Genomic DNA, 27,965 nt, shown 5'->3' on the forward strand with positions numbered 1-27,965 from the left:
TGCAGATCATGCATGAAGAATAGTTTTAGGGATATATGTTTTGTTCTATCTCCCTTAATGAATCCTTCAGTTACTTGAGAGATGCATGCTATATTGTCTTCAAAGATGGTGGTTGGATTTTCTGTTATTGCTTTCATTCCACACTCTTCTTGGATTTTACTAATCATCGACCTCAGCCATACACATTCTCGTCCTGCTTCATAAAGGGCTATCAACTCTGCATGATTTGAGGATGTCGCAGTCAATGTCTGCTTTGTTGATTTCCATGATATTGCAGTGCCGCCATAAGTGAACAGATATCCATTTTGTGACTTGGCATTTTGAGGATCTGATAAATATCCAGCGTCGGCATACCCAATGAGGGCAGCATCTTGTTTTGGTTGATAATATAAACCAAGGTCTTGTGTTCTTCGTAGGTATCGGAGTAAGTGTCGGACTCCCTTCCAATGCCTATATGTTGGTGCATTGCTATGCCTGGCTAACAAGTTCACAGAGAAAGCTATGTCGGGTCTAGTATTGTTAGCTAAGTACATTAAGGCTCCAATTGCACTTAAGTATGGTACTTCTGGACCCAGAATTTTTTCATTTTCTTCTCGTGGTCTGAATGGATCGTTTTTCATACTCAAGGAACGAACAACCTTTGGGAAGTTGATTGGAATTGCTTTGTCCATGAAGAATCTTTTCAAAACTCTTTCTGTATAGTTTGATTGATGGACAAAAATACCATGACTCAAGTGCTCGATTTGCAATCCAAGGCAAAATTTAGTTTTTTCCAAGGTCTTTCATCAAGTATTTTGCTGTTTTCTCAAGTTCATTTGGGGTTCCTATGATATTCAAATCATCAACATAAACTGCAATAATAGCGAATCCTGAATGTGATCGCTTTATGAAAACACAGGGACTGATTTGGTTGTTCTTGAACCCTTCTTTCACAAGGTATTCACTAAGACGGTTATACCACATCCTTCTAGATTGTTTCAATCTATAAAGTGGCCTTTTTAGTTTTATGGAAAGTAATTGTCTAGGCTTTTGGTTTTCTGGTAGTTTTAGTCCTTCGGGGACTTTCATGTAAATGTCTGTATCGAGTGACCCATACAAATACGCAGTCACTACATCCATTAATCGCATTTGCAGTCCTTTTGTGACTGTCAAACTTACCAGAAATCTTAATGTAGTTGCATTAACTACTGGGGAATATGTTTCTTCGTAATCAATCCCTGGGATTTGAGAAAATCCTTGGGCTACAAGTCTTGCCTTGTATCTAACTATCTCATTTTTCTCATTACGTTTTCTCACAAATACCCATTTGTATCCAACAGGTTTTACACCTGCTGGTGTAAGAGTTATTTTTCCGAAAACTTCTCGTTTTTCAAGTGACTCCAACTCAGCCAGCATTGCCTCCTTCCACTTGGTCAATCACTCCTGTGTCGACATTCTTCCACTATTCTTGGTTCAACATCATTTTCATCAGACACAATGTCGATTGCGATGGAATTTGCAAATATTTCATCCGCAATAACATCTTTCCTATTCCACTGAGTCTTGGTAGAGACATAATTCATTGAAATTTCATTGTTATCGATGTTTTGAACATCTTGTTCATTCCCCGTAGGGTTGTTTTCTTGTTCGTCCCCTTTTGGATTATCATCGTTTTCTTTTCTTTCTTCCACATTTGGTCTTTCTTGACCTTCTGACGGGGGAAAATCATTAGTCTCATTTTCTATTCCATCCAATCTTTTCAATTTCCTTGGTTTAGAATCTTTTGAACCAAGTGGTCTCCCACGCTTTCCGCGTGCTTGAGATTCATTCTCAATGGCCTTTTATCAGTTGGGATTTCAATACGTGTATGGGCATTTTCTGCTGGTATATGTGATTTTGTCACCTTCTTTGTGTCTACAAATGCATTAGGCAATTGATTTGCAACACTATGTAAACACACAATTTTCTTGACTTCTTGTTCACACATATTTGTTCGTGGGTCTAACATCAACAGTTGTATTGCATTCCAAATAAGTTCTATTTCTTTCTTGCGTGGGTCCACATTCTCTCCCCCTAAGGCTGGGAATACTGCTTCATTAAAGTGACAGTCAGCAAATCTAGCCGTAAATAAGTCACCAGTCAATAATTCAAGATATTAAATTATAAAGGGGGATTCAAACCCGACAAAAATTCCCAGCTTTCTTTGTGGACCCATTTTTGTTCATTGGGGTGGAGCAATGAAAACATATATAGCACAACTAAAGATTTTTAGATGTAAGATACTTGGTTCTCGACCACAAACAAGTTGTAGTGGTGAGAATTTATGATAAGCTGTAGTTCTCAATCTAATTAGTGTTGCTGCATGTATTATAGCATGCCCCAAGCAGATGATGGCAATTTTGACCTCATTAATAATGGTCTTGCAATTAATTGTAATCTCTTAATTAGTAATTCAGCTAGACCATTTTGTGTATGAACATGAGCTACTGGGTGTTCAACGTCAATTCCAATTGACATACAATAATCATTAAATGTTTGGGATGTAAAATCCCCAGCATTGTCGAGTCTTATTTTCTTTATTGTATGATCTGGGAAATGTGCTCTTTATTTGATAATTTAGGCAAGTAATTTTGCAAAGTTAACATTTCTACTTGAAAGTAGACTGACATGTGACCATCGTGTAGAAGCATCAATTAAAACCATGAAATATCGAAATGGTCCATATGCCGAATTAATTGGCCCACAAATATCTCCCTGAATTCTTTCCAAGAATTTTGGAGATTCAGTAGCAATTTTGTTCATAGATGGTCTTATTATTAATTTGCCAAGTGAGCATGCAGAGAATGTTAATTCATCCGATCGAGGAATTTTGACATTTCTTATTGAATGTCCAACTGAATTTGCTATTATTCTTTGCATCATCCCAGTTGCTGGATGTCCTAAAGATCATGCCATAAAATAATCAAATGTTTGTCATCTAACTTCTGGTTAGATATCATATTGATTTACACGGGTCGTATGTTTATACGATATAACCCCGAAGAATATGCTGGCAATTTCTCATAAATGTGTTTCTTGCCATATTTTCCTACCGTGAGGCATAAATACTCCTTTTGACCTGTTGTCATTGTTTCTAAATGATAGCTATTTTGGCGTACATCTTTAAAGCTTATGAGATTTCTTCGAGATTTACTCGAGTATCAAGCATTATTGATTATCAATTTTGTTCCATTTGGAAGCATTATACAAGCCTTTCCAGATCCTGTAATTAATTTTGCTGACCCGAAAATAGTGTTTACATTTTCCTGAAACAACTGTAGTTGTGAAAAATATTTTATTTCTATCCTTCAAGATAGTGTGTGTTGTTCCACTGTCCAAAAGACACTGATATTCGGAACCAACTTCAGGCATATCCATATCTTCATAAAATAAATATGAGATTAATTTAGAATAATATCATACAAACTTTTATTGAGGATAGAAATTAAAAATTCATGACTAGACATTTAAAATACAGTACATAACAGAAAATACATTAAAATATAGTATATATTACATTAGTAGACAGGTTATTTAAGTATTGTTATTTTCTCCAAAGATGGAATTATTTCCAATTTCAGCATTGTCCATGAAAAAATCGGACACATCAAGGGTAGGACATGGAGCATTTTCTTCATTAACATAATTTGCTTCTGCATTTTTCTCTTTGCCTTTTATAGAAGTCTAGTAAAGGTCTACCAAATGTTTGGCCGTACGACAAGTACGTCCCCAATGCCCTGTCATGCCACATCTATAACATGTGTCTTTTCCTTTTGAAGGAGTTTGTTTGTGGCTTCCAGATGACTGTCCCTTCTGTTTTTCAGAATATTTAAAATTACTGTTTCTTTGAAAATTATGTCTACCACATCCTCAGCCTCGTCCGCGATAATTTCCACGGCCTCTTCCACGACCGTTGAAATATCCACGTCCACCTCTTCGTGTAGCATTTGCCTCGGGTGGATAAGAACTTGTTGCATTTGCCTCATGATGAGTGGCCAAAGACCCAGTTGGTCTAATATTATGAATTTTCAACAAAAGATCACTATTTTGTTCTGCAACAAGCAATACACTCATTAATTCATTAAACCTTTTGAAACTTCTTTCACGATATTGTTCCTGCTACAGTATGTTGCTTGCATGAAACGTAGTGAGTGTTTTTTCAATCATTTGTTCATCGGTGACTGGATGATCACAGTATCTCAATATAGAAACTATCTCATGTATGGTTGAATTGTAATCAATTACAGATTTGAAATCCTGGAACCATAAATTTGTCCAGTCAAATAATGCCTTAGGAAGGAGCACCATTTTGTGGTGTCCAAATCTTTCATTAAGGCAATCCCATAATTCTTTGGGATCTTCAACCATCATGTACTCAGTTTTAAGGCCTTCATGTAAATGATGCCTTAGTAACACTTAGGATTTTGCCTTTTCTTATTTAGTTATAGGTTTTACAACCGTCATTGCAGAAGTGGTAGCGTCAGTTGTTTGACCAGAAGGACTTTTTATCTTTAACAGTGTGCTCCAACCCTTGAGCTTTTAAATTCATCATGGCATCCACTTTCCATTCCAAAAATTTCTTTCCAAATAAATCTAGGATGCTGAATTGTCTTTTTTATAAGATCTCCCATTTTAACTACAACAAATAACGTGATAATTAGTTTATAATAATAAATCATATGTACAACACATATGTTTAATTCTTCCATATTTATAGTTTGTTAATGAAACACGTGATAATTAAATTTATTTAATAATAAACCATAAATAATGTAGTTCTTTTCTCTCCCTTGGTTTATTATTGTGAGTAATTATATTATTAGGCAAAAATAAATCATATTAGACGCATAAACAGCAAAACGACAACAACAACAGTAGTAACAATAATTATAATAATAACGGTAATATATACAATGATGATTAATAACAACAAAACAACATAATAAAACAAAAACATGCTTTTAATCTACTAAAACGACAAAATAAACAAACTTCGCTTGTACATCATGACAAAAAATAATATTGCTACTAACAAAACTACAAGCGCCATAATTAGAAGAAAATATTGTTTTATCTTCCTTAAATTTTCCTCAAAAGTGAAGGTGTCGGTGTCTTGGGTATTTTGGTTGCCGTTGTCGGGGAACATATCGGAGAAGAAGGGGTGAATTTTTTTTATTTTTATATTTGGGGTGATTTTTGGATAAAAAAATGGGAAAGGATAAGGGATTTGTGGTGAAATCGGGGGGAAATCTGCCTTTTATAGAGGTAGTTTTATCCGTTAATAGTCTAATGTACAACTGTAAAAATAGCATATAATAGTCTAATGTACTGGCAAAAGTTATGGTCCAAATGTAAATATTTATAATTGTAAAAGGTTAGCACACTGGGAATGCAAGCCATAGTGGTTCGAGAGCCCTAATATCTATAAAAGATCATGGGTTCAAAAACGGAAAGAAACACAAAAAGTACGTAAAAGAATGAAAATAATAAGTATAAAAAGGCTGCATCTTTTTGTCAATTTAGTTAATAATTAATATGCATGCAAAGTTATCACTAAAATCAAATTTTACGTAAAAAATGAGCATGTAATATCAACATGCATGAATCAAACAATAAACATCAACATGAATAAAACAAGGGAGAATAGTAATGAATTCATAAATAAGAGAATTCCTCCACCGTTGTTTTAATACAGTAAATGTTTGAGTTTCTGGTATAGAGGATCCCAAAATATGGGCAACTATAGAGCATACTCCTCAAAACATTTAGAAGTAGATAGTATTTATTTGTTATAATTTTGAGAAGTAGGTATAAATATATCTGACTATGAAGTGGTGCTGATAACGTATTAAAAGAAACTTTACCGAGAGAAAATTTTATAAGAAGTAAGTGAAGTAGAATGGATGAAAATTATTTCATTGCGTGCTTTTACTATGTGAATGGAGTCCCTATATATAGGAACAATATTACAATATAATATTGAACACTATTGCACTTTGTGCATATAATTGCCCTAAATGCTACATACATGCATGTAAACTTCATTTTTGTTTTTATCCTTAACAGAAATATATTTTTCCACAAAAAAGTTTTTTACCTTGAAAACATTTTCCTTTATTTGGTTTGATTGATACATATTGTCTTTCTTAGATTCCTAACAAATTAATTCCATTAGTAATGAAATAAAATAATTTTAAATAATGTAGGAAATGGTAGGGAAAGATCATTTAAGTGTACTAATAAAAAGGTTAGACAAAGAAGAAATATGCAGGGCCCTCGGATCAAAAGCCCAACTTCAGTACATTTTAAGGCCCCAAAATAAATATTTATATAAAAAAAATTCAAAAAATAAAGGGGAAAAAAAACGTGTACAGCAAAACATGTCAGTAGTACAATTGCATTTCAGAATATCAAGTGCCATTATTCTCACTATTCAACCTCCTTCCTCCCTAATTTTTCTCCCAAAATATTCACTTTTCTATGAATTTGATTAACCAAAAAAAAAAAACTGTAATTAACCTATTGCCTTCTTTTGGTAATTTTATTTTCCAAAATGTATATCTTTTCAATTTTCAGTCAAATTAATTCCTTCTCTTTCAAGATTATGATAAATGGTAATTTTACCCTTCAATTTCAACGGAAATTCATCTAATTATATACATATCCTCTTTGTATATCCTACTTTATTCATCAAAATCTCTTCTTTCTATTAATTTTTTCTTAATGTGTACGATTACTTTCATTTAAGATAATCAAGAATTATAACTTTGGGGATTAAAAAATCTAATTGATTGATTGGTTACTTGGCTTTAATGGTTGTTTGATCTAATATTCTAATTGCTTCGACGAGAGTTACGGGAATTGCTTGTTTGCTACTTTCATGATTTCATCAAAATGCTACTGTCCACTGTCATTCAAGAAATATATGTTAGATATTAATGTAGAAACTATTATTAGCGACTTTGCATCTAGAAATGCTCATAGAAATATTTTTATATGAACGCTTTGATTTCAATGTTTTATATTTATGAAATTTGATATTTTTAAAGATAACTATGCGTAATAATTTTTCTTTTTTTTGCATACCCAAATTTTATTTTATTTTATGATACTCTATGTGAATTAGGGACCCAATTTATGGCTTCGCCCCAGACCACCGAAATCTCAGAAACGGACCTGGAAATATGTACACACAACATCTGGAAAAAGGTGCGAGGAGAGAAAATCAAACAAGGTGGGAGAAGAACGGAAAATGTACCTTCCCTCCAAAATTTCAAAAGTAGTTCTCTACCGCTTGTAAAATGAATTTCAATCCATGATTTTCATATTTTCCTAAACGACCGGAAATCAAATACCGAAAAAGTTCAAAATTGTATTCTAGGAAAAGGTTTACACCGATTCAAATAGTGCCTTATTTTAATAGAAAAAAATACTTTATAAATTTAGAAAAGGTCAATTATAGTAATTACAAGTGTAATTTTGTCTTTTGTTTAACAATTACTCCACATATGTAATTGGGTATCCAAAATCATATTCAACAATTTCGAGTTCATAAGTTTAGGAATCAGTTTGACGACTTCCAATTTCGACTTTTTGAAAAGAGCTTAACCAAATTTGACTTTGGTTACTTAAATTATTTTGATAGGGCACCTAAATTTGCTCACCTCTAGTGCTTGTAGAGGAGTCATAAAAAAGAAAAAAGGAGAGAGAAAGGAAGGGGAGAAAGACGCTGTCGAAGGATATATGACATGTGATTAAAAGATGATCACCAACAATGGAAAATAATACTGGTGGTCGAATATTTGGTGGGTGGTTGCTTTGGTAGCGCACGTCTTAAACTAACATATGTAGCAAAGAGAATGGGGTAATAAAGGGTGCTTATTTGGAGTTATTATTGTTTGACTTTGGTTCAAAGAAGTGGTAATAAAGAGTAGCAAAGAAAATAAAAATATGTAAGAGGGTGAGCAATCTACATAAATTGACAAGTTAGGCTCAACACAACACCAGAGGAATAGTGTCAAAGAAAATATGATATTTTTAAAAAAACATTATATTTTTAATCATGTGGTGAGATAGATAATTAATATTAGCCACAACAAATTAAAAATAAGTTTGTGGTAACATATATATAGTGGTTGGTTGACATTAATCCAACTTGCATATGTAGTGGTTGGTTGACATTAATCCAACTTGTACATGTTGAGTATATTATTTTCAAAACCTAATTACTTTATTTTGATAGATATCACAATAATTATCCCAAATTATGAAATTTGATATATTAAAAATAGGAAATTTGATTTTTAACACCTTAAAAAAACACAAAAATGGTTTTTAACACTACAAAAAAAAAAGTTTTATTTTAACACCATCGAAAGTTTAAAAAATTTGATTTACCACCACTTAACAGTTGCCGTCCAAAAATCCGTTAAGTGGAGTCCATTGTGCCACGTGTCGACATATTATTAGTTAAAGAAAAAAATTAAAAAAAAAAACCCTAAAACTAACCCAGCCACCCCAGCCTCACCGTCGGCAGCACGCCGCCACCACAGCCCCACCCTGACCCTCCCGTTATCAGACTTAGCCACCAAAAAATCCTCTTCCTTTCTTTCCTCTTCCCTAAAACCGACAACCTCTCCCACGAACTCCCTCAAAATCAGCCGGAGTTTAAAGAAATCCCTAAAAATCGCCACCAAAAACGACCGCTAATGGTCGAAATTGATCGACTTAAGGCTTGAGTGGTCGATTTCGACCCAAAACCGGTCTATTTCGACCGTTAGCGGCGTTTTGGTGGCCGTTTGTGGGGCGCTCGTAAAACGGCCAGCCTTTTTTGATAACCGTGTAACCCCTATAACACTGATAAAGTAACCCCTGTAAAAATAACCGAGTAACCCCTATAATACTAGCAAAGTAACACCTATAATGGCCAACCACTTATAAGCATTTGTGCTAGTTAAATATAAAAATAAGGGTAATTTGGGCCTTTTAGGAAAACATCGAGTTTCTTAGGAATTGGCTTATTAGAAATTTCCTTAGCTTATATGGTTAATTGATGATAAGGAAATTTAGAATTTCAATGAATTTTCACTAGCCAAAAGGGGAGTCATGTTGCTTTAATAATTTATTTCACGCTCCTAGAGGAAAGGTACATGTTTTACCCTATCTTAGATAAATAACTAAAAGCTTCTTTAAAAAAAAAAATAAAAAAAAAATAACTTAACATATAGGATAGATTATAGAAAAACTTAAAAAATACAAGTAATATTAGTTATACAACAAATGTAATATATCAAATAGAAACAAAGCTTTTAAAGGATGTCAAGTGAAATAAAACTTCTCAAGAAAGCAAAGAGCTAATAATTGATGGAGACCACCAAAGACATACACTGAGAAGAATCAAGCATCTCCGTACGGGAGCACCAAGTATTGCAACGATGAAGCACTTCAAGCAACATTGACGAAGTAATTCTTGTGGGAGTAATTCTTAACCCTTGCACAACATATATAGTCTATGTTAGATAAAGTATTGTCTTTGTTAAAAAATAAATAAAAAGTATAGTCTGTACTGATTTAAGTGTTTTTTGTAGAATAAAGTTAAGTCAAATATGTGCTAGAAATATCAAAAGTATAAAATATATATTTTCTAATTTTTGTTAGTATAAAAAGTTATCAAAAAAAAAAAAGTTATCAAAATGATATAGTCTATGTTAGATAGAGTATTATTTTTGTAAATACTAATATAGTATATGTCAATTAAAGTATTGTAAATGTAAATAAAAGTTAAGTCCAAATTTGTGCAAGGACTGAGAGCCCGTGCACAACGCCAAGCTCTTCACTTAAAACTTAAGCAAAAATATCCTTGTTTCATTGGCCTTTCATTACTTCATGCATTGACACAACTTTGATTTCATATTGAAGAAATAAAGAAAGATCAACTAACCAAAGAAACACATGCAAGGACAAGGTACTTGAAACTTAGAGGTATTAACGAGGGTGGAATAAGCAAAAATAAAGAGAAGCGACATAAAAGGGAAGTAAAGTGGGAGAGCAAGGAGGTGTCAAGAAAGATTTATCCTCTACAAAGTTGAACGACAATAACACACGTTTGATACTATACAATTTGTGAACTACCAAATGATGCATCAAAATCCATTTCATGACTTTCCACTCTTTTTTTTTTTCTTTTTCCATCCAAGCAAGTACTTAATTAGAAAGTATATCGATATTTGATACACGAGTAAAATTTAATAAACCTGTTCCTAGAGATGTTAAAAATTGACCCAACACAACTTAACTTAATCTAATTCGAGAGTAATCGGATCTAAAAATCGACCTACACAAGCACAATGATTTAGCATGACTCAAACCCAAATTGAACCTTACTCAATTAACTCGACATAGTGACTCAAATTGACACCTTTCGAATTGTTCCTTAATCGGCCAAAAACATATGACACTTAATAACACACCCGAGTACCCGACTTTAAAACTAATCCCAAGATAAATTCAATTGGGTCATATAGCCGATATAGGTATGTATGTACTCGTATATAAGATGCAAAAGTTAAAACGATGCCATTAGAAGCGAACCCAAGTATACGAATACGCTTTAATCCCCCAAAAAATATCATCAAAATCTCTCATGTCTGCGCACTTCCCTCTCTCCTAAGCTCTTTCTTTAGGTTTCACTTCAAGTTCTGGGTTTGCAACTCCCGAAGAAAAGAGCGTGTGCGAGAACAATTCAGTGAGCAGCCATGACTGGTAACTTTTTCTGGATTTTCCTCTCTTCAATTAAATTAATACCCTAATTTTGATTTCATGATAACAATATATGATTGAAGATTCGTTTATTTTTGTAGCAACTTTGATTCTGAATTAGAGGGCATAATTAGTTGATTCTACATATATTTGATGCAGTTATATAGACAACTATTGCTTAAGCTGCTGCTAAAATTAATTTTAATTGGCAAGATGATTAAAATTACTTGCATATAAATGTTGGTAATTATGCTTCCTTGAAATTCAAACTCAAATGGTGTTCTGAGATAGTAATGGAATTGGCGATTTTCGCCCCCGAATACAAAAGATTAAATTTTGAGAGACTATATGCTGTGTTTGGATATTTAGAATAATTTTGGTCTCAGTCTATTGGCATCACTCAGACTTAAATTCTATTATTTTGGGTTGTAGACTATTTACAGGAGCAGGAGATGGAAATTGAAGCACTAGAAGCCATCCTTATGGATGAGTTTAAAGGTCTGTGCTTTTAATGCCACTTTCTACCCTTCGTTCGGCTTTGATTGTGCCGGGGCTATTGGATTCTATGTTTTAATCTATCATAATTTTGATTGTTTATTATGTTTGATGCAGAAATTCATTCTGGGGAAAGTGGACTTAACACTTCCAATAAATGTTATTGTATCACGATATCTCCACAGGTATTTGAATATGTTGTTAATTTAATATACTTTAATATTTAGTTTTATCATGATATGAGCTGAAGCTTTTGTTGGCTTTGATTTGTATGGTGTACTGTCTAGTGTAGAATTGTTGTTCTGTATAAAATTTCCCTCTTTGTTAGGTTTCTTGAAATGTGCTAAGTGAAGACAAACAAATAACGTGCTTATGTAATTATGTTCGATCTATTGTCTGCCTATTTTTCTAATTTTAAAATTCTATGCTAGATGAACGTTCTATTTATTTATTTTGGTTAATTTTGCTCTAGGGTGGCACAAGTAACTGAGAATTTTTTTGGCCTTTTGGGAAGTTTGGATGCCTCTTAATGGTGGATGCTTTTTAGTGGTGGATACCTTTGTAGGAATTCAAATGGGGGTTATTAGGTTATGCATCTCTGAGCCTTGGCCCTTGAGAATGGGAATTTCAAATGCTACAACCAGTTTAAGTACCCAAATTTTTTGATGAAATAACAGTACATGAGGTATGCAATGTACTTGGGATGTCGACAATAAATGAGCGGGTATGGACACAAGATATTTATCAGACTTAGGAAGGGCCAAATTTACACGGATCTTCCTTGATATTTGTTTTGGCAGTCTAAGAACCACTGTAAACATTTCGTCTTGATATTAAAAATCATGAGTGACTTGTTGAATAAAACATATACTGGATCATCAACTTGCAAGGAAATAGTATGGAATTTTGTGGCTTTACTCGTTGAAGAAAGGTGATCCATTTTTGGTATTGTTGGTGAGTGTTTGGTCGTTGGTTAGCGAATACAGTTGAACTTTGTGCCTATGATATTGTTTCCAAGAGTCCAATACTTGCTTTTCATAGTTAATACCCTGGCTTGTCAATTATCTTGTCCCTTAAAATTTAGTAATCATTCCACCCCTAAGAATGAAACCCTTAGTAACTTCAATGCCAGACATTAATGTGTTGCACTAGTAAGAATCAGTGGCGTCACATCATTGAAAGATCATCTTGACTACACATGCTAGAAAGAGCATCTTGTTCTTTGGGTTAAGGATATCTTTTGTCCAAAGAGCATTGTTTTTTAGTATGTCTCTAAAGCCATTTCCTTTTGTGTGGTTTTTTAGGTTAGGCAACGAGTTATAACATCTCATAGCTTTTCCAGGTGATAAGCCTCATCCATTTCATCCACCCCTTGTCACTCTCATTAACCCCCACCCCCCCCCACACACACACACTCAAAAAAAAAAAAAAAAAAAAAAAAAAAACCTCCCTCAATCTTTTCTAGCTTGTTTGCAACACTAATGCAGATGATTAATATAGACACAAAGTAGATATGAAGCTTTGATAGAATGCTCTCCAAGAATATCAGTCTACCTCCTTGGAAGAGAAGCTGAAATTTCCTTCCCATGCTGACTTCTCAATGATAGGGTGGGGTCAACTGTTATTTTGGCAGTCTGGATTCTACTGGTAAGAGATGCAAGCTTTAAGAGGAGTCCACATTATAGCTATTTTACAGCTTTGGAGTTTATCATGGAAGTGTAAATGAGAATGCTAATTTTTTCCTTACGTTGATATGTTTGGTGTATGGATCTTCCACCTCCAATTGCACCTATAAATCGTTACTACTACCATTATGGCATCTACTGGTGAATTGGTGACTTTGTGTTAGGTAGTTTATTGTCATGCTTGCCTGCAGAAGTGTAGATTCATTAGATAGGTTGAGATGGACGCCTTGTGGACAAACAATCCCATCTTCTACATTCGAGTTTACGCATCAATCTTAGAATAGGGCTATTAAGGGAGAAGGATGAATTTAAGCTTAAGCAATTATTCATTCAGTTCACCTTTGTGGGTTTGTATTTTTTGTCCCAGTCACTCTAGCACATGTGTTGCCTAGGATATAAATGACGGCTTAATTTACGCCTAATCCCCCTCTGTATTATCACTGATTATCTTGATTCAACCTCATTGTCAATTAATCACAAGGGTTACACTTGTTTCAGTACTTAACCAGACACCTTTTTGTGTTTTGCATGAACCAAATCAATTACTCATGTTGTTCAATATTGAATGTGTAGGTTTATTTTTATTTTATTTTATTTTATTTTTATTTTTATTTTTTTGTAATTGGAGGAGCACAATACTTTGATTATTGATGTTAGTTAGCTATGCTTATGTGTTACTTATTCTTATTTATTTATTTATTTATTTATTTATTTATTTGTAGTTGTATATAGCTTAGAAATTTGGCTTTTGTAGCACTAGCATACAGTTCAATTACATGGTCTTAGATCGGAAGAAAACACTTGATTATAAGGTGAATCTTGTTACCATTATAGCTTATACGAATAGTATGTATGGCCATTATGGACAATTAATGGGAAGGAATCACAATCCTCTACAACAAGAAGTTTCAATAACGACTGTCTTGGATGGTATCCTAAAAAAAAGCTACTTCATGTTTCCGTTTGCAAAATAAGTGTACAAAAAGTATGACGTCATATTTTTCTGAACTAAGTCAATGATGGCATGCAAAGTCAAGGATGTTCAACATGGACAAATTTCCTTTCCTAACTCCCACTCTCTTTTCCCTTATTTTGTTACTAGTGCTGCTAGTGTAATGTTTTACTTAGACCTAATATTGCTCATCCCAAAAATTCATCACCACAAGGACACTGTCCGTCTGTCCCTGAGTATCTAAGCGTTTTTACTAATTTGGGTGGCCATGTGCATTTTACCTAACTGGACAATTTTCAAGTTTAGAATTGTTATAGCTACTGCAACTAATATTGTTATGCTACAGGAAGATGAAGGAGATGAACCGGTGTCAATGCCAGGTTTACTATCTTATCTGTTCTATTTCTGAACATATTTAGATTTTTTTTCTTCAATTGGATCCATTCATTGATCATGGACAATTCTGTCTACTGTCTTTTGTTGATTCACTTCCATTATTATGTTGATGATTTAGCTGTGGTGAAACTTCTTTTGCAGTTCAACTAGCATTGATTTTCTCGCACACAGAAAAATATCCAGATGAACCTCCACTGCTTAATGTCAGAAGGTCAGATCAGTAACTTCATTGTGTGGTCTACACAAGTAATTATATATAATTTTTTAAAAGGTTGTGAAGCTAATTAGTCGTCACTGAGTTGGTTGGACCAAAGGCTTGCTTCTGAAATTTCTGGATACCTACTAGATTTGTTAATTGGATTAATTAATAATGCTCCTCATTCTAGTTGCCTCTGGCTCTTATACTTTGGCCAAAATTCTGATGATTTATTATAATATATTATGTAAATGATAGCTCTAATACTGAAGTCTGAATCAATCAATTGAAAACTGATTTTATATAATTGAGGAAGGATGGTCAATGATATGTACTACAAATTAAAAAGATAGGTGAAAGCCTGAGAGTAGTTGCAATTGTTTGTGGTGGTCCACAGAATCACACTGCTGAGAAATAAGCACAAGTTCACAGTTTTTAATGCTATCAAACAAGCCATATTTGCTTTCTAAACCATTCTCTTTTGGATCTGTCAACTTTATCTTATTGTTCCATAGCTTATAGTTTTCATGACAGGGTATCTAGTATTCTTTTTGTATAAGTGTGTAATCTGTATATAGCTTGCCCTTTGATCTTATGTTCGTGGACTCCTAAAATATCTGTCAGTTTTTTTTTTTTTTTTTTTTTTTTTTTTAAAAGTGTAACATGCTGTACTGTAGAGCGGTAGTGTTCCAAACAGCTTTTTATGTCTCAAATAGGAAACTAGTATATATTTTCACGGCCCTACATTGGGCCATATGGTCAGTGTGTGCTGTGAAAGTGCTCGTTTTTAGAAAAGAATGTTATGCACTTTAATGTCCAGTATGGCTAATTAGTGTGTGCAATTTGCAGTATACGGGGTATACCAACTGAAGATCTCAGAACTTTGAAAGAAAATCTCGAAAAAGAGGTAAGCTACTGTGCAGTTAATTACTAACCCCTTAATGTCCCCGTTACGGAAAATCTCAACACTTTATCTTTTCAAGCCTGCTAATGTAAGACTTTGACTATTAATATTTTTCTAAAATGTTATTAAAAGTTGATATTCTGAATATACATATTGAGATAAATTTAACGAGTCGCCACATGATTATATTTTTCCTTATGATTATATTTTCCTTATATAATAATAAAAATGTATGCTTATGTTGTTATGAAGTATATGTGGTAATTTCTATGGGTACATTTCTTTACCTTTTGTTTTACAACAGGCAACTGAGAACCTTGGGATGGCTATGGTGTATACACTAGTTTCAACTGCCCAAGAATGGCTGAGTGGAAGATTTGGTCAAGATAGTTTGGATGATGGCGCTGCAGATGATGAACAGGAAAAAGATGAAGTATGGTGTTTTTCTTTTCTTGATTTTTTTACCTGTTGCTGCCTTTAGATGTCAATTTTTACCCTCCAATCCTTATCTTTAGAGTTTTAATGCTGAGATTGTAATGGAAATTTATTGCTGGGAACGGAAAATGCTTCTTTCAGGGAAGTTCTATCTTCTTTTCTTATTTGACAAGGGATTGCTATGAACTGACATAGCTGGGCAAGTGGGCAGAGTTAATTGGAATAAAGTGAAGATTAAGAGAAGGAGAAGAAGATATCGTAATTGAATCTGGCAAAACAAACAGTAATTATAGATAGGTACAACTGTACAAGATTTTGAGAGGCTTGTTCTCTCCCAAATACAAAGTGAAACTAAAGGAAGCTCTCTGGAACATATAACATGCCGTTTCTCTCTCTGATCTTAATCCTAAACTGTAAATTCTGGTGGAGAAATAAGTATTGGCCCAAAAATTTCTTTTTACCAGAGCCTCACACTTATCACGTAAACTGCAGTGTGGTTATTTTTTTTTAGAATCTGAAACACTCTGTAACTGTGACATTTGTCTTATAAGAAGTGCTTGGAGTGGTAGAAAATCAATTTTTTCCCCATACTCCCCCCCCCAAAAAAAAAAAAAAAAAAAAAAAACGAATATAATATATATATATATATATATATTTTTTTTTTCCCCATGGCCTTTCCTCACAAATCCTATCATTAGAGCATTATATGTTGTGTTTTAAGCTCAAACTTTATGTTTGAAAACTAGCAAGATTTCTATTGTTATATGCATTAGAATCTTATAAGCAATAAAATGCTCCTATATTGAAAAATTTAAGCCCAAGAGAAATAGAGTAAGATTATCAATTATTGTTATGATTTAAGTATATTTACTTTTATCTGCTGTTACTGCTTGCACCTGTTAATAGACATCTTTATATATTTTCATTAGGTTATAGTACCACATGGAGAACCCGTCACTGTTGAAACTTTCTTGGCATGGAGAGAAAGATTTGAAGCAGAAATTGCACTAGAGCGAGCCAAGTGAGTTCTTATCGATTTGCATTTCTCTAATTAATTTGCCTCTCATCACTGATATACTAACAACCTTTAATTGTGAGACTGTGAATCTATCTTTGTAACCTTTTCTTTAAAGCAATGGATCTTTGTAGCTATGCAGTTCAGATCAAAGGGTTTGGTTTGGCTTTTGAAAATCTTAGAGATGGATGTTTTGTTTAGGTTCTGGAGAATGGGCAATGGTTAAGTTAGTGGTTGGTAGTGTTGATGGGAAGTGGGTGTGTGCGACTCTTTTAATCTTGTATAACTGGGTCGCATCAATTTTTTGAGGAGGTTTGTAGGATTTCTTTTTTGTGTGTCAAGATTGAATTAGATTTAAATGACAGGTTTTGAAAATTTGATATTAGGCAAGGGGTAAGTCAGCATGGTTTTTGTTCCAGGGAGGCTTATGTTTGATAGTTTTATGGAGTGTAAGATAATGCTTAGTGAGAAAGTTGTTGAAGTGACAAGGCTGTAATGGACTAATGGGTTCATGGGCAAGGTGGTAGGTAGCTCGAGAGTTTTTCCAGGAGTTAGGTAATTTGAGGTTGAGCCTTTGGGTAGCATGGCTCAGAGATTGGTGGGCTATACAGAGGCAGCAGTGAAAGAAGGAAATGGTAAGGATTGTTGAGTATGAACATTGTGGTTGATGGCTATACCCAGGAAGATGTTAAATGGAGATAGAGTGGTGTGGTTCTATCTGTCTTTCTTATAATTACAAGAATATGGAAGTAGAGGTTCATAATGGTAATCTTTAAATGGAGGCTTCCCCTATCATTAAGTGCTAATGTGATGATAGCGAGAGAAGTAAGAGGATAGAAATATGTTAGTTTTCTTTTGGGTCTCAAAGTTTTATTCTGAAGATATATCAAGGGTTCAATTGCTAATTTGGTGCTAGTGAGAAAGTGAGAGGATACAATCATGTCAGTATTTAGTTTTCTCTAGCAGATCTGGAAATTCTTTAAAGAGAAATGTGATAGTTCCTTTGCTGAGATACAGACATGGACTTAATTTAAGCAGGTGTTTTTTTTTAACAATTATGTCAATGATTTCAAGGGAGTAAGGGATTGATTCCAGCTGGATTAGTGTTGATGTCTTGCTATTGGAGGATCCAAGAGAATCTCATCTCTCTGAAAAAAAAAGTCAAAAAAAATTGTTTGGGTCCAATTTAGTCAAAATTGGGCCTGGGCACTAAATGATCCAATTAAAAGCCCAAGGTCAAGGTTCAACTCTCCAATTGCTCAAAAGTCAAAAGTCAGCCCACAAAGTAAGCCAATTGGGCTAAAGCCCAACCTCTCCAAGTATGATGAGGTATAAAAGCCCTCATATTAACACATTCAAGGGGAGAGTCATATTCTTACATCAGACACAACGACATCTCATAACATCACATACGAGATCAGACACAACAACAACACATGCATTATCTCATACACGGATTATTGCAATTCATATGCTCATTCTTGCATTGAGAAATACTCCAAAAAAGCCTCAAGCTACAAACTCTCTTGCATAGTGTCTTCCTTTTTACACATTGTACTGACTTTAGCATCGGAGGGGCCTTCCTCGGAAACACCCCCGAGGCTAGTTTACGTGTGTTCACTGTGCAGGAAACCTTCGGCCCAACACAGCTTGGATCGAATCCAGTCTTCTCCATTTTAGTGGACCTTCGGCAAGGTCCCATTGTTTTCAACCGAAACAATTTGGCGCCGTCTGTGGGGAAGACTTTCAAAAATCTTTAAGCCAAATTCCTAACCAAGATCATCTTGCAATTATCTTAGCAGCCATGGCTAAGAACCGCAAGAGCAAAAGCCTCCGTCAAGGAGCGGGCGAAAAGCCTAAAGCCTAAGTCCCATGATGGCCTCAGCCCCAGCAGCCGAAGAGGCGGGCTTTGCATTTTGCCGAGCCTCCCTTTCCCTCTGCTCAGCTTCCAACTCCAGTCTTTCAGCTTCCTCTTCGGCTTCCTCAGCCTTAAGAATTTCAGCTTCAGCTGGAGTTGCATACTTCATGTGAGGGTCTTCGGGATTCTGGACCCACTCAGCACATTTAGACCAGTCCAGCTTCGGCTCAGCATGAAGGCAGAGTCTTCGGCATACTCGGAATCCGTTTCTGAAACCCATCTCATATTCCTCTTGGGTATAAACACGGACCTTGAGTGAAGCCTCAGCATCAGCCAGCTTCTTCTGGGTCTCCTCCAAGTCTTCCTTGGATTTCTTCAGCTGTTCAGCGACTTTGGAGGAGGACCCCTTCAGCTCATTCAGCTCTTGCTGAATTTGGAAAGCCTTTGTCTGAGCTTGGGCCACTTCAACTTTCTGGATCAGCAGTTGATCCTCAGCCTCTTGGAATTTAGCTCTTTGAGCTTCAGCAGCAGCAGCAGCCTCTGAGAGTTGGACGTCTTTGGCCAAGAGCAACTCTTCAGCAGCCATTCGGCTGGCTTCAAGAGCCTCTAGACGCTGCTGCACTTCAGCTTGTGCAGCAGTTCCTTCTTGAATTCGGCTCTCAATAGCAGCCTTGAATTTGGAGACGTCCACTCCCATATGCTCCTGGAGGAATTTTTCCCCTTCCATCAGTGGGGGAAAAACCTCCATCTCCATAGCATCGCAGAAGGTTTTCAGAGCTTCGGCAGCTTTTTTACCGTACTCCTCAACCTCCTGCTGCTTCTCTTCAGCTGCTGCTTGCTTCAGCTTAGCAAGCTTAACTTCCTCCTCAGCCACCTTCCTTTCGTGCACAGCAGCGTCTACCCTATCTTGTAGGGTATCAATCAGCTCTACAGTGAGAGTCTGATTGTGCACGAACTGAAAACAGGAAGACAAAAAAAAAAAAAATAAAAAAAATAAAAATAAGCAATAAAAAAAAATAGAGCTGAATTTCGGAGGGAATGAAGGAAAATTACCTGCATCATCAGCAGTTGGTTAGACCTGGCTGGGTCAGGAACTGATCTACTGGATTCGCCCATCCCAGCAGTGGCCTTCAGCGACCAGATCCTTGCCCTGTCTACTTCGGACATGCCAGCAAAACTGCCGAAGTAGGCTTCAGCTCCTTCTCGGTTTTGACCCCATATGAGGTCCCAGATGTGATCTGGGATTGGAATTCGGGGGGCCGAGAAACCCATTTCTCCAGAATGCAGAGTCTGGAAAGAAGGGAAGGACGACGATGGAGCTTGATTAGCTTTGGTTGTCTCAGCATCGTCCTTCTCAGAGGAGTCAAGTACTATGACCTCCTCTTCTTCAGGGGTGAGGACGAAAGCCTCAACCTCTCTTGCGATATCTGCCGTGAAGCCTTCAGCACTTGACATCACGGCATCTTTATTTCCGTGCTCAGCAGCACTCTCCTTGATTTCTTCTTGGACCACTCCCTTAGGTTCGGGAGTCCTCTGATCCACCTCCATCTCAGGAGGTGGCGGAGGGGTCTTTTGAGGAGATTGGGGTGTTGGCTGGGGAACCCTCGGCGATCCATTGCCTTCCTCAGGATCCCTTATTGCGACGCCGATGGTCATCGGCCTCTGCTGAAAGTCATGAGGGCCGATGATGGCCATCCTTCGGCGCCTTTTCAGAAGGGGCTGCTCGTCCATATCTGAGTCTGAAGACTCTTGTATTTGATCTTCGGGACGAACAGGAGCTTTGCCTTCTCTGTGTCTGTTACTCTCTTCAGACTGTAACAGACAGGGGGGAAGAAGAGTGTGAGTAAAAAAAAAAAAAAAAAAAAAAAAAAAGAAGAAAAGAAAAAAGTTGTCTGAAAGCTCACCGAGGTTTTCAGCAAAGCCTCGTCTTCTTCAGCTGCTCTAGCTGCAGCTTTGGCTTCAGCAGCTCTGGAGGACCCTTCTCCTCCTTCACAAGCCTCAAGTACCCGTGCAACCTCTTCGGCTGTGCGGGCAGCTTCAGCTTCCTCGTTCAGCAGCTGAAACCAAGGGTCTCTCTTCTTCCACCAAGGCTTCTGCCTCTGATACAGAGCAACAGCCTCAATTTGGAAGTGGGAAGAGTCCAGATGAACTTCCCTATGCCTCGGCTCAGTGATAGACGGGGCCCGTTCAGTTACAACTCGCTCTCGGTTAACACCAAGACGAGCGTAGTTAATACCAACGTTGGTCTCGTCCCGCTCTGAAAAAAGGAAAGGGAAAAAGTTTAGCTCAGGTATGGCACAGCATAAAAAAGCAAAGCGAGAGAAGAAAAAGGTAGTTAAAAAGCCTCGGCCCCAGCCGAAGAAGCTTACCATCCTTAAACTTTCGGCTGAGGCCAACAGCTGCTAGCATGTTCTCTTGGAAAACGTAATGCGTATCGGGGAGCCAAGTCTCCGGGATATGCTGCATTCGACCACTTCCCCCCGGGTTCGGCAGCTTGCCGAAGATATGTTGCTGATCCAGGTTCGGATCCGACCCGTTATCTGCGGGGGGACCTAGACTTCCCATTTCGGGATCAGGCTCAGCTAAGTACCGGGGAGCGCTGAAGACACAAGGGTGGCCCGGATCTATGGGTGCCCTAACCCAAATCCATTGACCTCTCCAATCCTTGTCTGAAGAGTCATTTGGCCACATGGTCAAATATTGGGGCCGGGACTCAATCCGATACCACCCAGAACCATGGCTTCCGTGCCCACTCTGAATATTTGGCACTAGCCGATGGAGCTTTCTGAAGCAGTGCAGGTTCGGCACGTATCTGAAGAACTTGCAGACCCATAAGTATGTCATCACCCTTCGGATGCTGGTGGGGGTTAGCTGACATAGGGAAATGTTGTAATGGATCAGCAAGTCTCGGACGAAAACGTCCAAAGGGAACCTCAGCCCATACTGAAGCTGTCTCGTGTACACCCCCACATACCCCGGGGGTGGACGATGGATTCTATCGGATGCTGAGGGCATTCGGCACCAATATCCATCAGCTTCAAAAATGCCGTAGTGCAACTCAATTTGCTCGGCAAATCGATATTGATCGGCGTTCTCTACCCACCATGAGTAGGGGCGGTTCTTTATCATGGCCGAAGCGACTTCGGCATTCTCCCACTCTGAAAACCCAGGGAGGATATCCCAAAGGACAGCGGGAATTTCATCGTCCCGTCCAGAAGCACTCGGCTCATCCGTTCTTTGAGGAGGAGCCGAGGAAAGGGGAGTCGCCCTAATCCCATCAGCAGGGTCAGACTCCGGCCTTCGACCATTCCAGGTCCCAATCCTATTCCTAGGATCGGGAATCGGCCTTGCTCTTCTTGGAGCACGGGCTCTACCTCTAACTCCTCTTGCCATGGACTATTTCGAAGAGAAAAGTCGAAAGAAAAGGGGAAGGAGTTCGAATTCGAAGAAAAATAAACTGAAATCAAAGGAATTTACCTTAATCTGAAGCGAAAGTTGCCGGTTTACGAGTTCGTAGTGGCAAGTCTCAGTTTCTAAGCTCAATGCTCGGGGGAATTTGCGAAGTTTTGATACGGATTCTTGGATTCTCTCTCGAAGAATTCTGGGTTTGTGTTGGTGAATAAGTGAGGAGAATGACGCGCCTCTGTTTATATCTCCAGGTACGGGATACGAAGAGTCTGTGCTTTAATTTCTCTTAAGTACCCACTAAGTAACCATTAAACACATGTCTTGTGATTAAACCGCCCATTATCCGTCCAACTTCCGCAAATCATTAACCGTTGTTATCTCATTAATTACGGTTTAAATTCAAATTTTTGGATCAATTAAATCATTTACTTCCCTCCTTTTCTGAGTTAAATCAAACCCGACCCGTCATCCTTCCGAATCGGGTCTGGGGGGCAAGTTGTTTGGGTCCAATTTAGTCAAAATTGGGCCTGGGCACTAAATGATCCAATTAAAAGCCCAAGGTCAAGGTTCAACTCTCCAATTGCTCAAAAGTCAAAAGTCAGCCCACAAAGTAAGCCAATTGGGCTAAAGCCCAACCTCTCCAAGTATGATGAGGTATAAAAGCCCTCATATTAACACATTCAAGGGGAGAGTCATATTCTTACATCAGACACAACGACATCTCATAACATCACATACGAGATCAGACACAACAACAACACATGCATTATCTCATACACGGATTATTGCAATTCATATGCTCATTCTTGCATTGAGAAATACTCCAAAAAAGCCTCAAGCTACAAACTCTCTTGCATAGTGTCTTCCTTTTTACACATTGTACTGACTTTAGCATCGGAGGGGCCTTCCTCGGAAACACCCCCGAGGCTAGTTTACGTGTGTTCACTGTGCAGGAAACCTTCGGCCCAACACAGCTTGGATCGAATCCAGTCTTCTCCATTTTAGTGGACCTTCGGCAAGGTCCCATTGTTTTCAACCGAAACAAAAATAAATAAAATGGAAGTTCGAATCTTTACTGAGGTGGAGGTTGCCTTTTCAGTTAACATCTGTAGTGTAAATCGGAAATTTATTGTATCTGAAGAAACTGTTGCTGCTGTGATTTATAGTGATGAGGTAGGATGTAGTTTTTCATCTAGTAAGTTGGTATTTTTTTTTAGGAATCTTATTATTGATCTGCACTGTAAAGGTTTCTATGACCATATGCTTGAGAAAATGTATATGTGCCTTTTGTAATCGATGATTATAGATTCAAGATCCATGTCTCGGGTTTGATTAAGTTAGAAATCTGGATATGTACAAGGGTGAGGTCCTTAGAGATGCTTCCTTGATTAGTTCTTCATGTTCTGTTTCTTCTCTTCTTTTTATGTTTTGAGGATTACTTGTTGCTTTTTATTTTCTTTTAATATTTACTTTTTATTTTAAAAAATATTCTTACCAGTAATGTATTTGATATTGAAACCTATGGTATAAAGCAGCATGTGTTACTTTTAATTAGAATCTTGTTGAATCTTGAGTTAAGCTAATTAAAAAGGCGTACCTATAAGTACATCTTTTCCTTGATAAACTGATCTGTTCTCAATGCATCTGTTTTAGTTTTTTCAAAAAGGCGCACTATTTTAGCTGGTAAAGTTTATCTAAAAGAACTAAGTTCATGGGACTTTTTAATGTTAGTTGCTTTGACGATCGGAGATAAGTCCACATTTGGAACATAGCTTATCAATCCTTCCCTTAATAGATTGGGTCATGATTGATTTTTCTGTTTGAGAGTATTGCTGTATGTTTGGCTTCCCAGTATGCTTAATTGCTTAGTGCCCCTTTACGGTAGCCTGTTAGGTTTTTATTGATCTTTCCCCGACCTCATTTTTTAATCGTCACCAGGCCCACCCCCTACCAAAATTTTCTGGCTAATATGTTTCTTCATCACAAAAGGCTTGCTGTGATATTATTCATCGTAATATAATTAGATGATTTAAGCATTTAACACTGAATCTGAAAGTCTGATGTCAACTCCCCTTTCAGCTTTTGTTCCTGATACTAATTGATTTTCTTTTGCTTTAAGATTAATGCCAGATTCTGCTCTAACAACAACCAAGGAAAAGAAGCTCAGTGGAAGGCAGTGGTTTGAAAGTGGGCGAGCAGTTGCTGCAGCGGTATTCATTTCTTGCTCGGCCATATATCTATTTTTTTATTTTTTTTTTTCTCCCTTCCTCGGGCTATCATTCCTCTTATTATATATGTACATTACTTAGATCTTGTGATGGACAAGAAGAGACACCCGGCACTCCCCTTGGTTACTGTAGCAATTAATACCAAGGAAATTGAGGGAGTTGATGGAAATTATTCCCTTCATTCTTAAAAGGTTTTTCCATTTGGGTTTTGGCACTATTCATAATCAAAGAAAATCTTCTAAATTATTTCCAACATAAATGAAAAACAGGTAAACAACATGTGGGATCTTGTTTGATCCGTCTGAGTGAATGCTTTAAGAATGAAGTTTTATAATTTATACTAACATTTAATTAAACAATAGTAGGGATAAAATATGTGCATTGGAAAACATGCCAAAAGGAAAAGGAATGAACTTTTTAAGAACGAAGGGAACAAATCCTTCTTTGACTTTTTGCGTAGGAAATAGAAGAAGTTTAGAGATATGGGAACATGCAAATAGATTAAGTGGACTGAAGGTAAAGGTGGGTATAAAAAGAGATTTTTCATTACTATAAAAGAAAAGAATGTTCTGTAGGAAAGAACTTAAAGGAACAAACTTTGACGGAAAGTGGGAAGAACTTAAAAGCCTTGTACTCTTGTTTGAAATTTTTATGGATTCATATGAAAATGAAATCTAATACTCTGTATTCACTCAATGAATTTATAAGAAAAAATATACCCATCTGAGATCTTGTTTGATTCGTTTTGATGGGTAATATAAACTATCAACTTCTTATAATTTGTTTTTGAAGATAGCTTTATCTTAATGTTGCATTGGAAACTGTGCAAAATGTGAAATAGGATTATCATTGAGAAGAAATCCACAATCTTTTAGATAAGTATGTGAGCTTCTGACCCTGACCTCTTTAGATTTATTTCCTTATGAGATGATGTGGTGAAACAAGATAATAAGTTTTGGGAATTTTTTTAAAAATTGTTTAAAGGCTCTGTTTTGGGGTGAAGGTAAGGCGGTAAGCTAGGTTGGTCATAGGGATTTCTTTTCCCTTCATTTTTTTAAAGGAAGATTGTTGAGAACAGATTTTATATATATTGTATTTCATCGGCTATTATGCAGTTTAAATAGGCTGATTATTGATGAACTTGGTTAATGTTTATGGTGATGCAAACTTTTTTAGACTACGATGAAAGATTTGCATATTTAGATTTGGTATAGATAAAAAAAATACCCACAAATTTTACCCTACTTAATTAAAACTAGGTCAAGATAGGCTGAACTTTAACCTATCTTAACATAACCCCCCAAAACAATGTTTTCACCTACCTTCAACCAAAATTTATTGCTAATGAAAAACTTTGATCTGCCCACCTTTTTTTTTAGAGTGCTTTGATCTGCCCACCTTGGTGTGGAAAAAAAAAAAAAAACATCTTTGTAAGACTTTTGTTTTGTTTGTTTGTTTTTTTTTTTTTTAGATTGTAAGCAACCTTATTTTTCTGCAGAGAGGTGCATTGACAAGTAAGGAGGATTCTGAAGAAGAATATGAAGAAGACATTGACTTTGATGATGATGACTTCGAAGGTAAGATTAATTTCAAATACTCTGTGTGTGTGTGTGTAATGGTTACTTTCCTTATTTCCTGCATGGCTACAGATTTATTGTGTATCCGTAGCTGTACATGTCATTTAGGAGAACAAAGGCAAAATGACTCAAACAAGCATGTGAACTACTAAATCTACTAACTTTACCATAAACCACTCATTTTGTGGTCCCAACCTATTATTTTCTTAACTTACGTGCCCAAGGAAACAAGTGAATTATTCCAAAACGGAGGGAGTAGTAGATATAGAGTGGAAGGCCAGTATGAGGGAGGGAGATAATGCAAAATAACTTCACCCACTCAATTACAAGTGTCAACACGAGTATGTGAGAAATCTAAACATCACAACTCATACCCCCCTTCCCTGATGGGCAGGTTTGATGGGCGTCCATTCATCATCACCATCTCCATCCCTTCATCTACGAAAGATATTTCTCCAAATTAAAGAGTGTCATCTTCTAGAAAGCCGAAAGAAGAATCACTTTAAGTACTATGTTGTAGACATCTTAATTTTGTGCAATTATGGTGGTGGACCCCTTGATGTGTTATATCACAGAGGAAGCTAAATAGACCTTTGACCTTAGCTTATGAGTATGGAAATTGGAAGTGGTGTATAAGCTTTGTCTAGATTCGTTTAAGCTTTTCCCTTAGCTTTTAGATGCATAGTTTAGTAGGTTAGTTATCGATATAATATTTAGATCAGCTAAATCCTTTGCATTTTAAATTGGAAGTTCCATGTTTGAAATTTAGTACATCCTTTTTCTTTTTGTTTTTTTTTTTTTTTTTTTTTTTTATTTTTTAATAATGCAAAAGGGCCCATTAGAGGTAGAAGGTCAAGCTTCATGTGGTAGTATAGCATGTCTTGTCAGTCAGTTTTAATAATAGAATTAATAGTATAGATATCCCTGAATAGTCCGTTTTTATTAGTAGTAGAGAATGTACTTGGACAAATTTTTATGATATTATGGGAAAAGCCTTTAATTCCCCTCAAAATGGCACAAGTAATATTTTGTGTTACCTTTTTCTGAATTTAATTTAATATTGAAGTAAATATCTTTCTGCATTACCAGATGATGAAGAAGAAGACATGCTTGAGCATTATTTGGCTGAGAAATGAGATTTACAATTATCCTCGAATATGTCTGCTCAATAGTTTGGTAATAGAGCAATATATATGCTCCTTTGGTCAACATACTAGGCTAGTCAGAAACTTTTTGATGTCCTGTCGGCACACTGATTGTCAAAGGCATATAGGAGGCTACCGCTGTGGTTTGCCATTTTTGTCATCTGGAACGGTAAGGTTATAATCAGTTTCCATCTCGTTTGTACAAGTAAACTTTTCGCTACTCAATTACGTGAACCAGTAGTTGCGCTGTTGGCGTATTTACAATATAGGAGACACCTTATTATTCTTGTAATGCACTTTATTGTATCCATAGTATTTTGCATTGAGTCTTTGGCATTGAGTCGTCCTGCATTCGAAAAATGTATCTCTGCCAAAAAGACAGCAGCTGAAAGTTCAGGTAATAGATTTCCAGAATGGATGAAAAATTAATAGCTTGTATTTGTGCTGTATAGTGTTGATTACTATTCTTACAATGAAGTGATGAACTACTGTAAAATAATTACACCATGTTTTTGGTAAGTTTATCATTGAGGTCTTGTTGCCCATGAACAAGTATAGCATTGGAGGATGCAATTATGTGATTACAAGGTAAGTAAATAATGATATATCCTTATTGTCTCAATACAAGTCGATATAGGGGCCGTAAATCAAGTTAGTAACCGTTCTACTCAGCTGGATTGTATATGTATATTTGTAACATATTGTGTTTATTATTCTTCGGCTTCATTTATGATTTTGGTATGTTGGGACAGAAGTAACAGAACTAGCTTCAAGTAAAGTAAGTGAATGTGTTGCATCTTTAGCTGATTCTGGCGTAGGTTAAGACTTAAGAGAGCATAGAGCCCTTTACGAATAATGCTATGAATTTGGGTAGGTTATCTTATCAATTTATAGT

The 27,965-nt window shown here is 36.3% G+C and overlaps 2 protein-coding genes across 2 annotated transcripts; one reads left to right on the forward strand and one right to left on the reverse strand.

Annotated features, from left to right (window-relative positions):
* Positions 1–3,888: 3,888 nt before the first annotated feature.
* Positions 3,889–4,386, reverse strand: LOC110699770. Its single transcript, XM_021877286.1, has 2 exons — positions 4,152–4,386; positions 3,889–4,070 (listed from the first exon to the last, which is right to left on the reverse strand). The coding sequence occupies exons 1-2, from the start codon at positions 4,384–4,386 to the stop codon at positions 3,889–3,891; spliced, it is 417 nt and encodes a 138-aa protein (XP_021732978.1).
* A 6,201-nt stretch (positions 4,387–10,587) lies between these two features.
* On the forward strand, positions 10,588–27,619 carry LOC110699580 (RWD domain-containing protein 1-like). The gene is made up of 11 exons (XM_021877081.1): positions 10,588–10,779; positions 11,209–11,274; positions 11,389–11,456; positions 14,255–14,288; positions 14,446–14,515; positions 15,350–15,407; positions 15,709–15,837; positions 16,769–16,860; positions 24,240–24,330; positions 25,847–25,925; positions 27,015–27,619. The coding sequence occupies exons 1-11, from the start codon at positions 10,773–10,775 to the stop codon at positions 27,059–27,061; spliced, it is 741 nt and encodes a 246-aa protein (XP_021732773.1). The 5' UTR covers positions 10,588–10,772; the 3' UTR covers positions 27,062–27,619.
* Positions 27,620–27,965: the final 346 nt, after the last annotated feature.

Source organism: Chenopodium quinoa, unplaced genomic scaffold (assembly GCF_001683475.1).
Source record: "Chenopodium quinoa cultivar QQ74 unplaced genomic scaffold, ASM168347v1, whole genome shotgun sequence".
Taxonomy (NCBI): domain Eukaryota; kingdom Viridiplantae; phylum Streptophyta; class Magnoliopsida; order Caryophyllales; family Amaranthaceae; genus Chenopodium; species Chenopodium quinoa.

What these genes read in the sequence shown, in the direction of transcription:
- LOC110699770 (XM_021877286.1), bottom strand. Translation starts at nt 4,386, where the DNA reads ATGGTTGAAGATCCCAAAGAATTATGGGATTGCCTTAATGAAAGATTT. An exon ending in ACTCACTACGTTTCATGCAA is followed by an intron (nt 4,071 to 4,151) that starts GCAACATACTGT and finishes TGCTTGTTGCAG; the next exon opens with AACAAAATAGTGATCTTTTG.
- LOC110699580 (XM_021877081.1), top strand. An exon ending in CCTTATGGATGAGTTTAAAG is followed by an intron (nt 11,275 to 11,388) that starts GTCTGTGCTTTT and finishes TGTTTGATGCAG; the next exon opens with AAATTCATTCTGGGGAAAGT. An exon ending in TGATGATGATGACTTCGAAG is followed by an intron (nt 25,926 to 27,014) that starts GTAAGATTAATT and finishes CTGCATTACCAG; the next exon opens with ATGATGAAGAAGAAGACATG.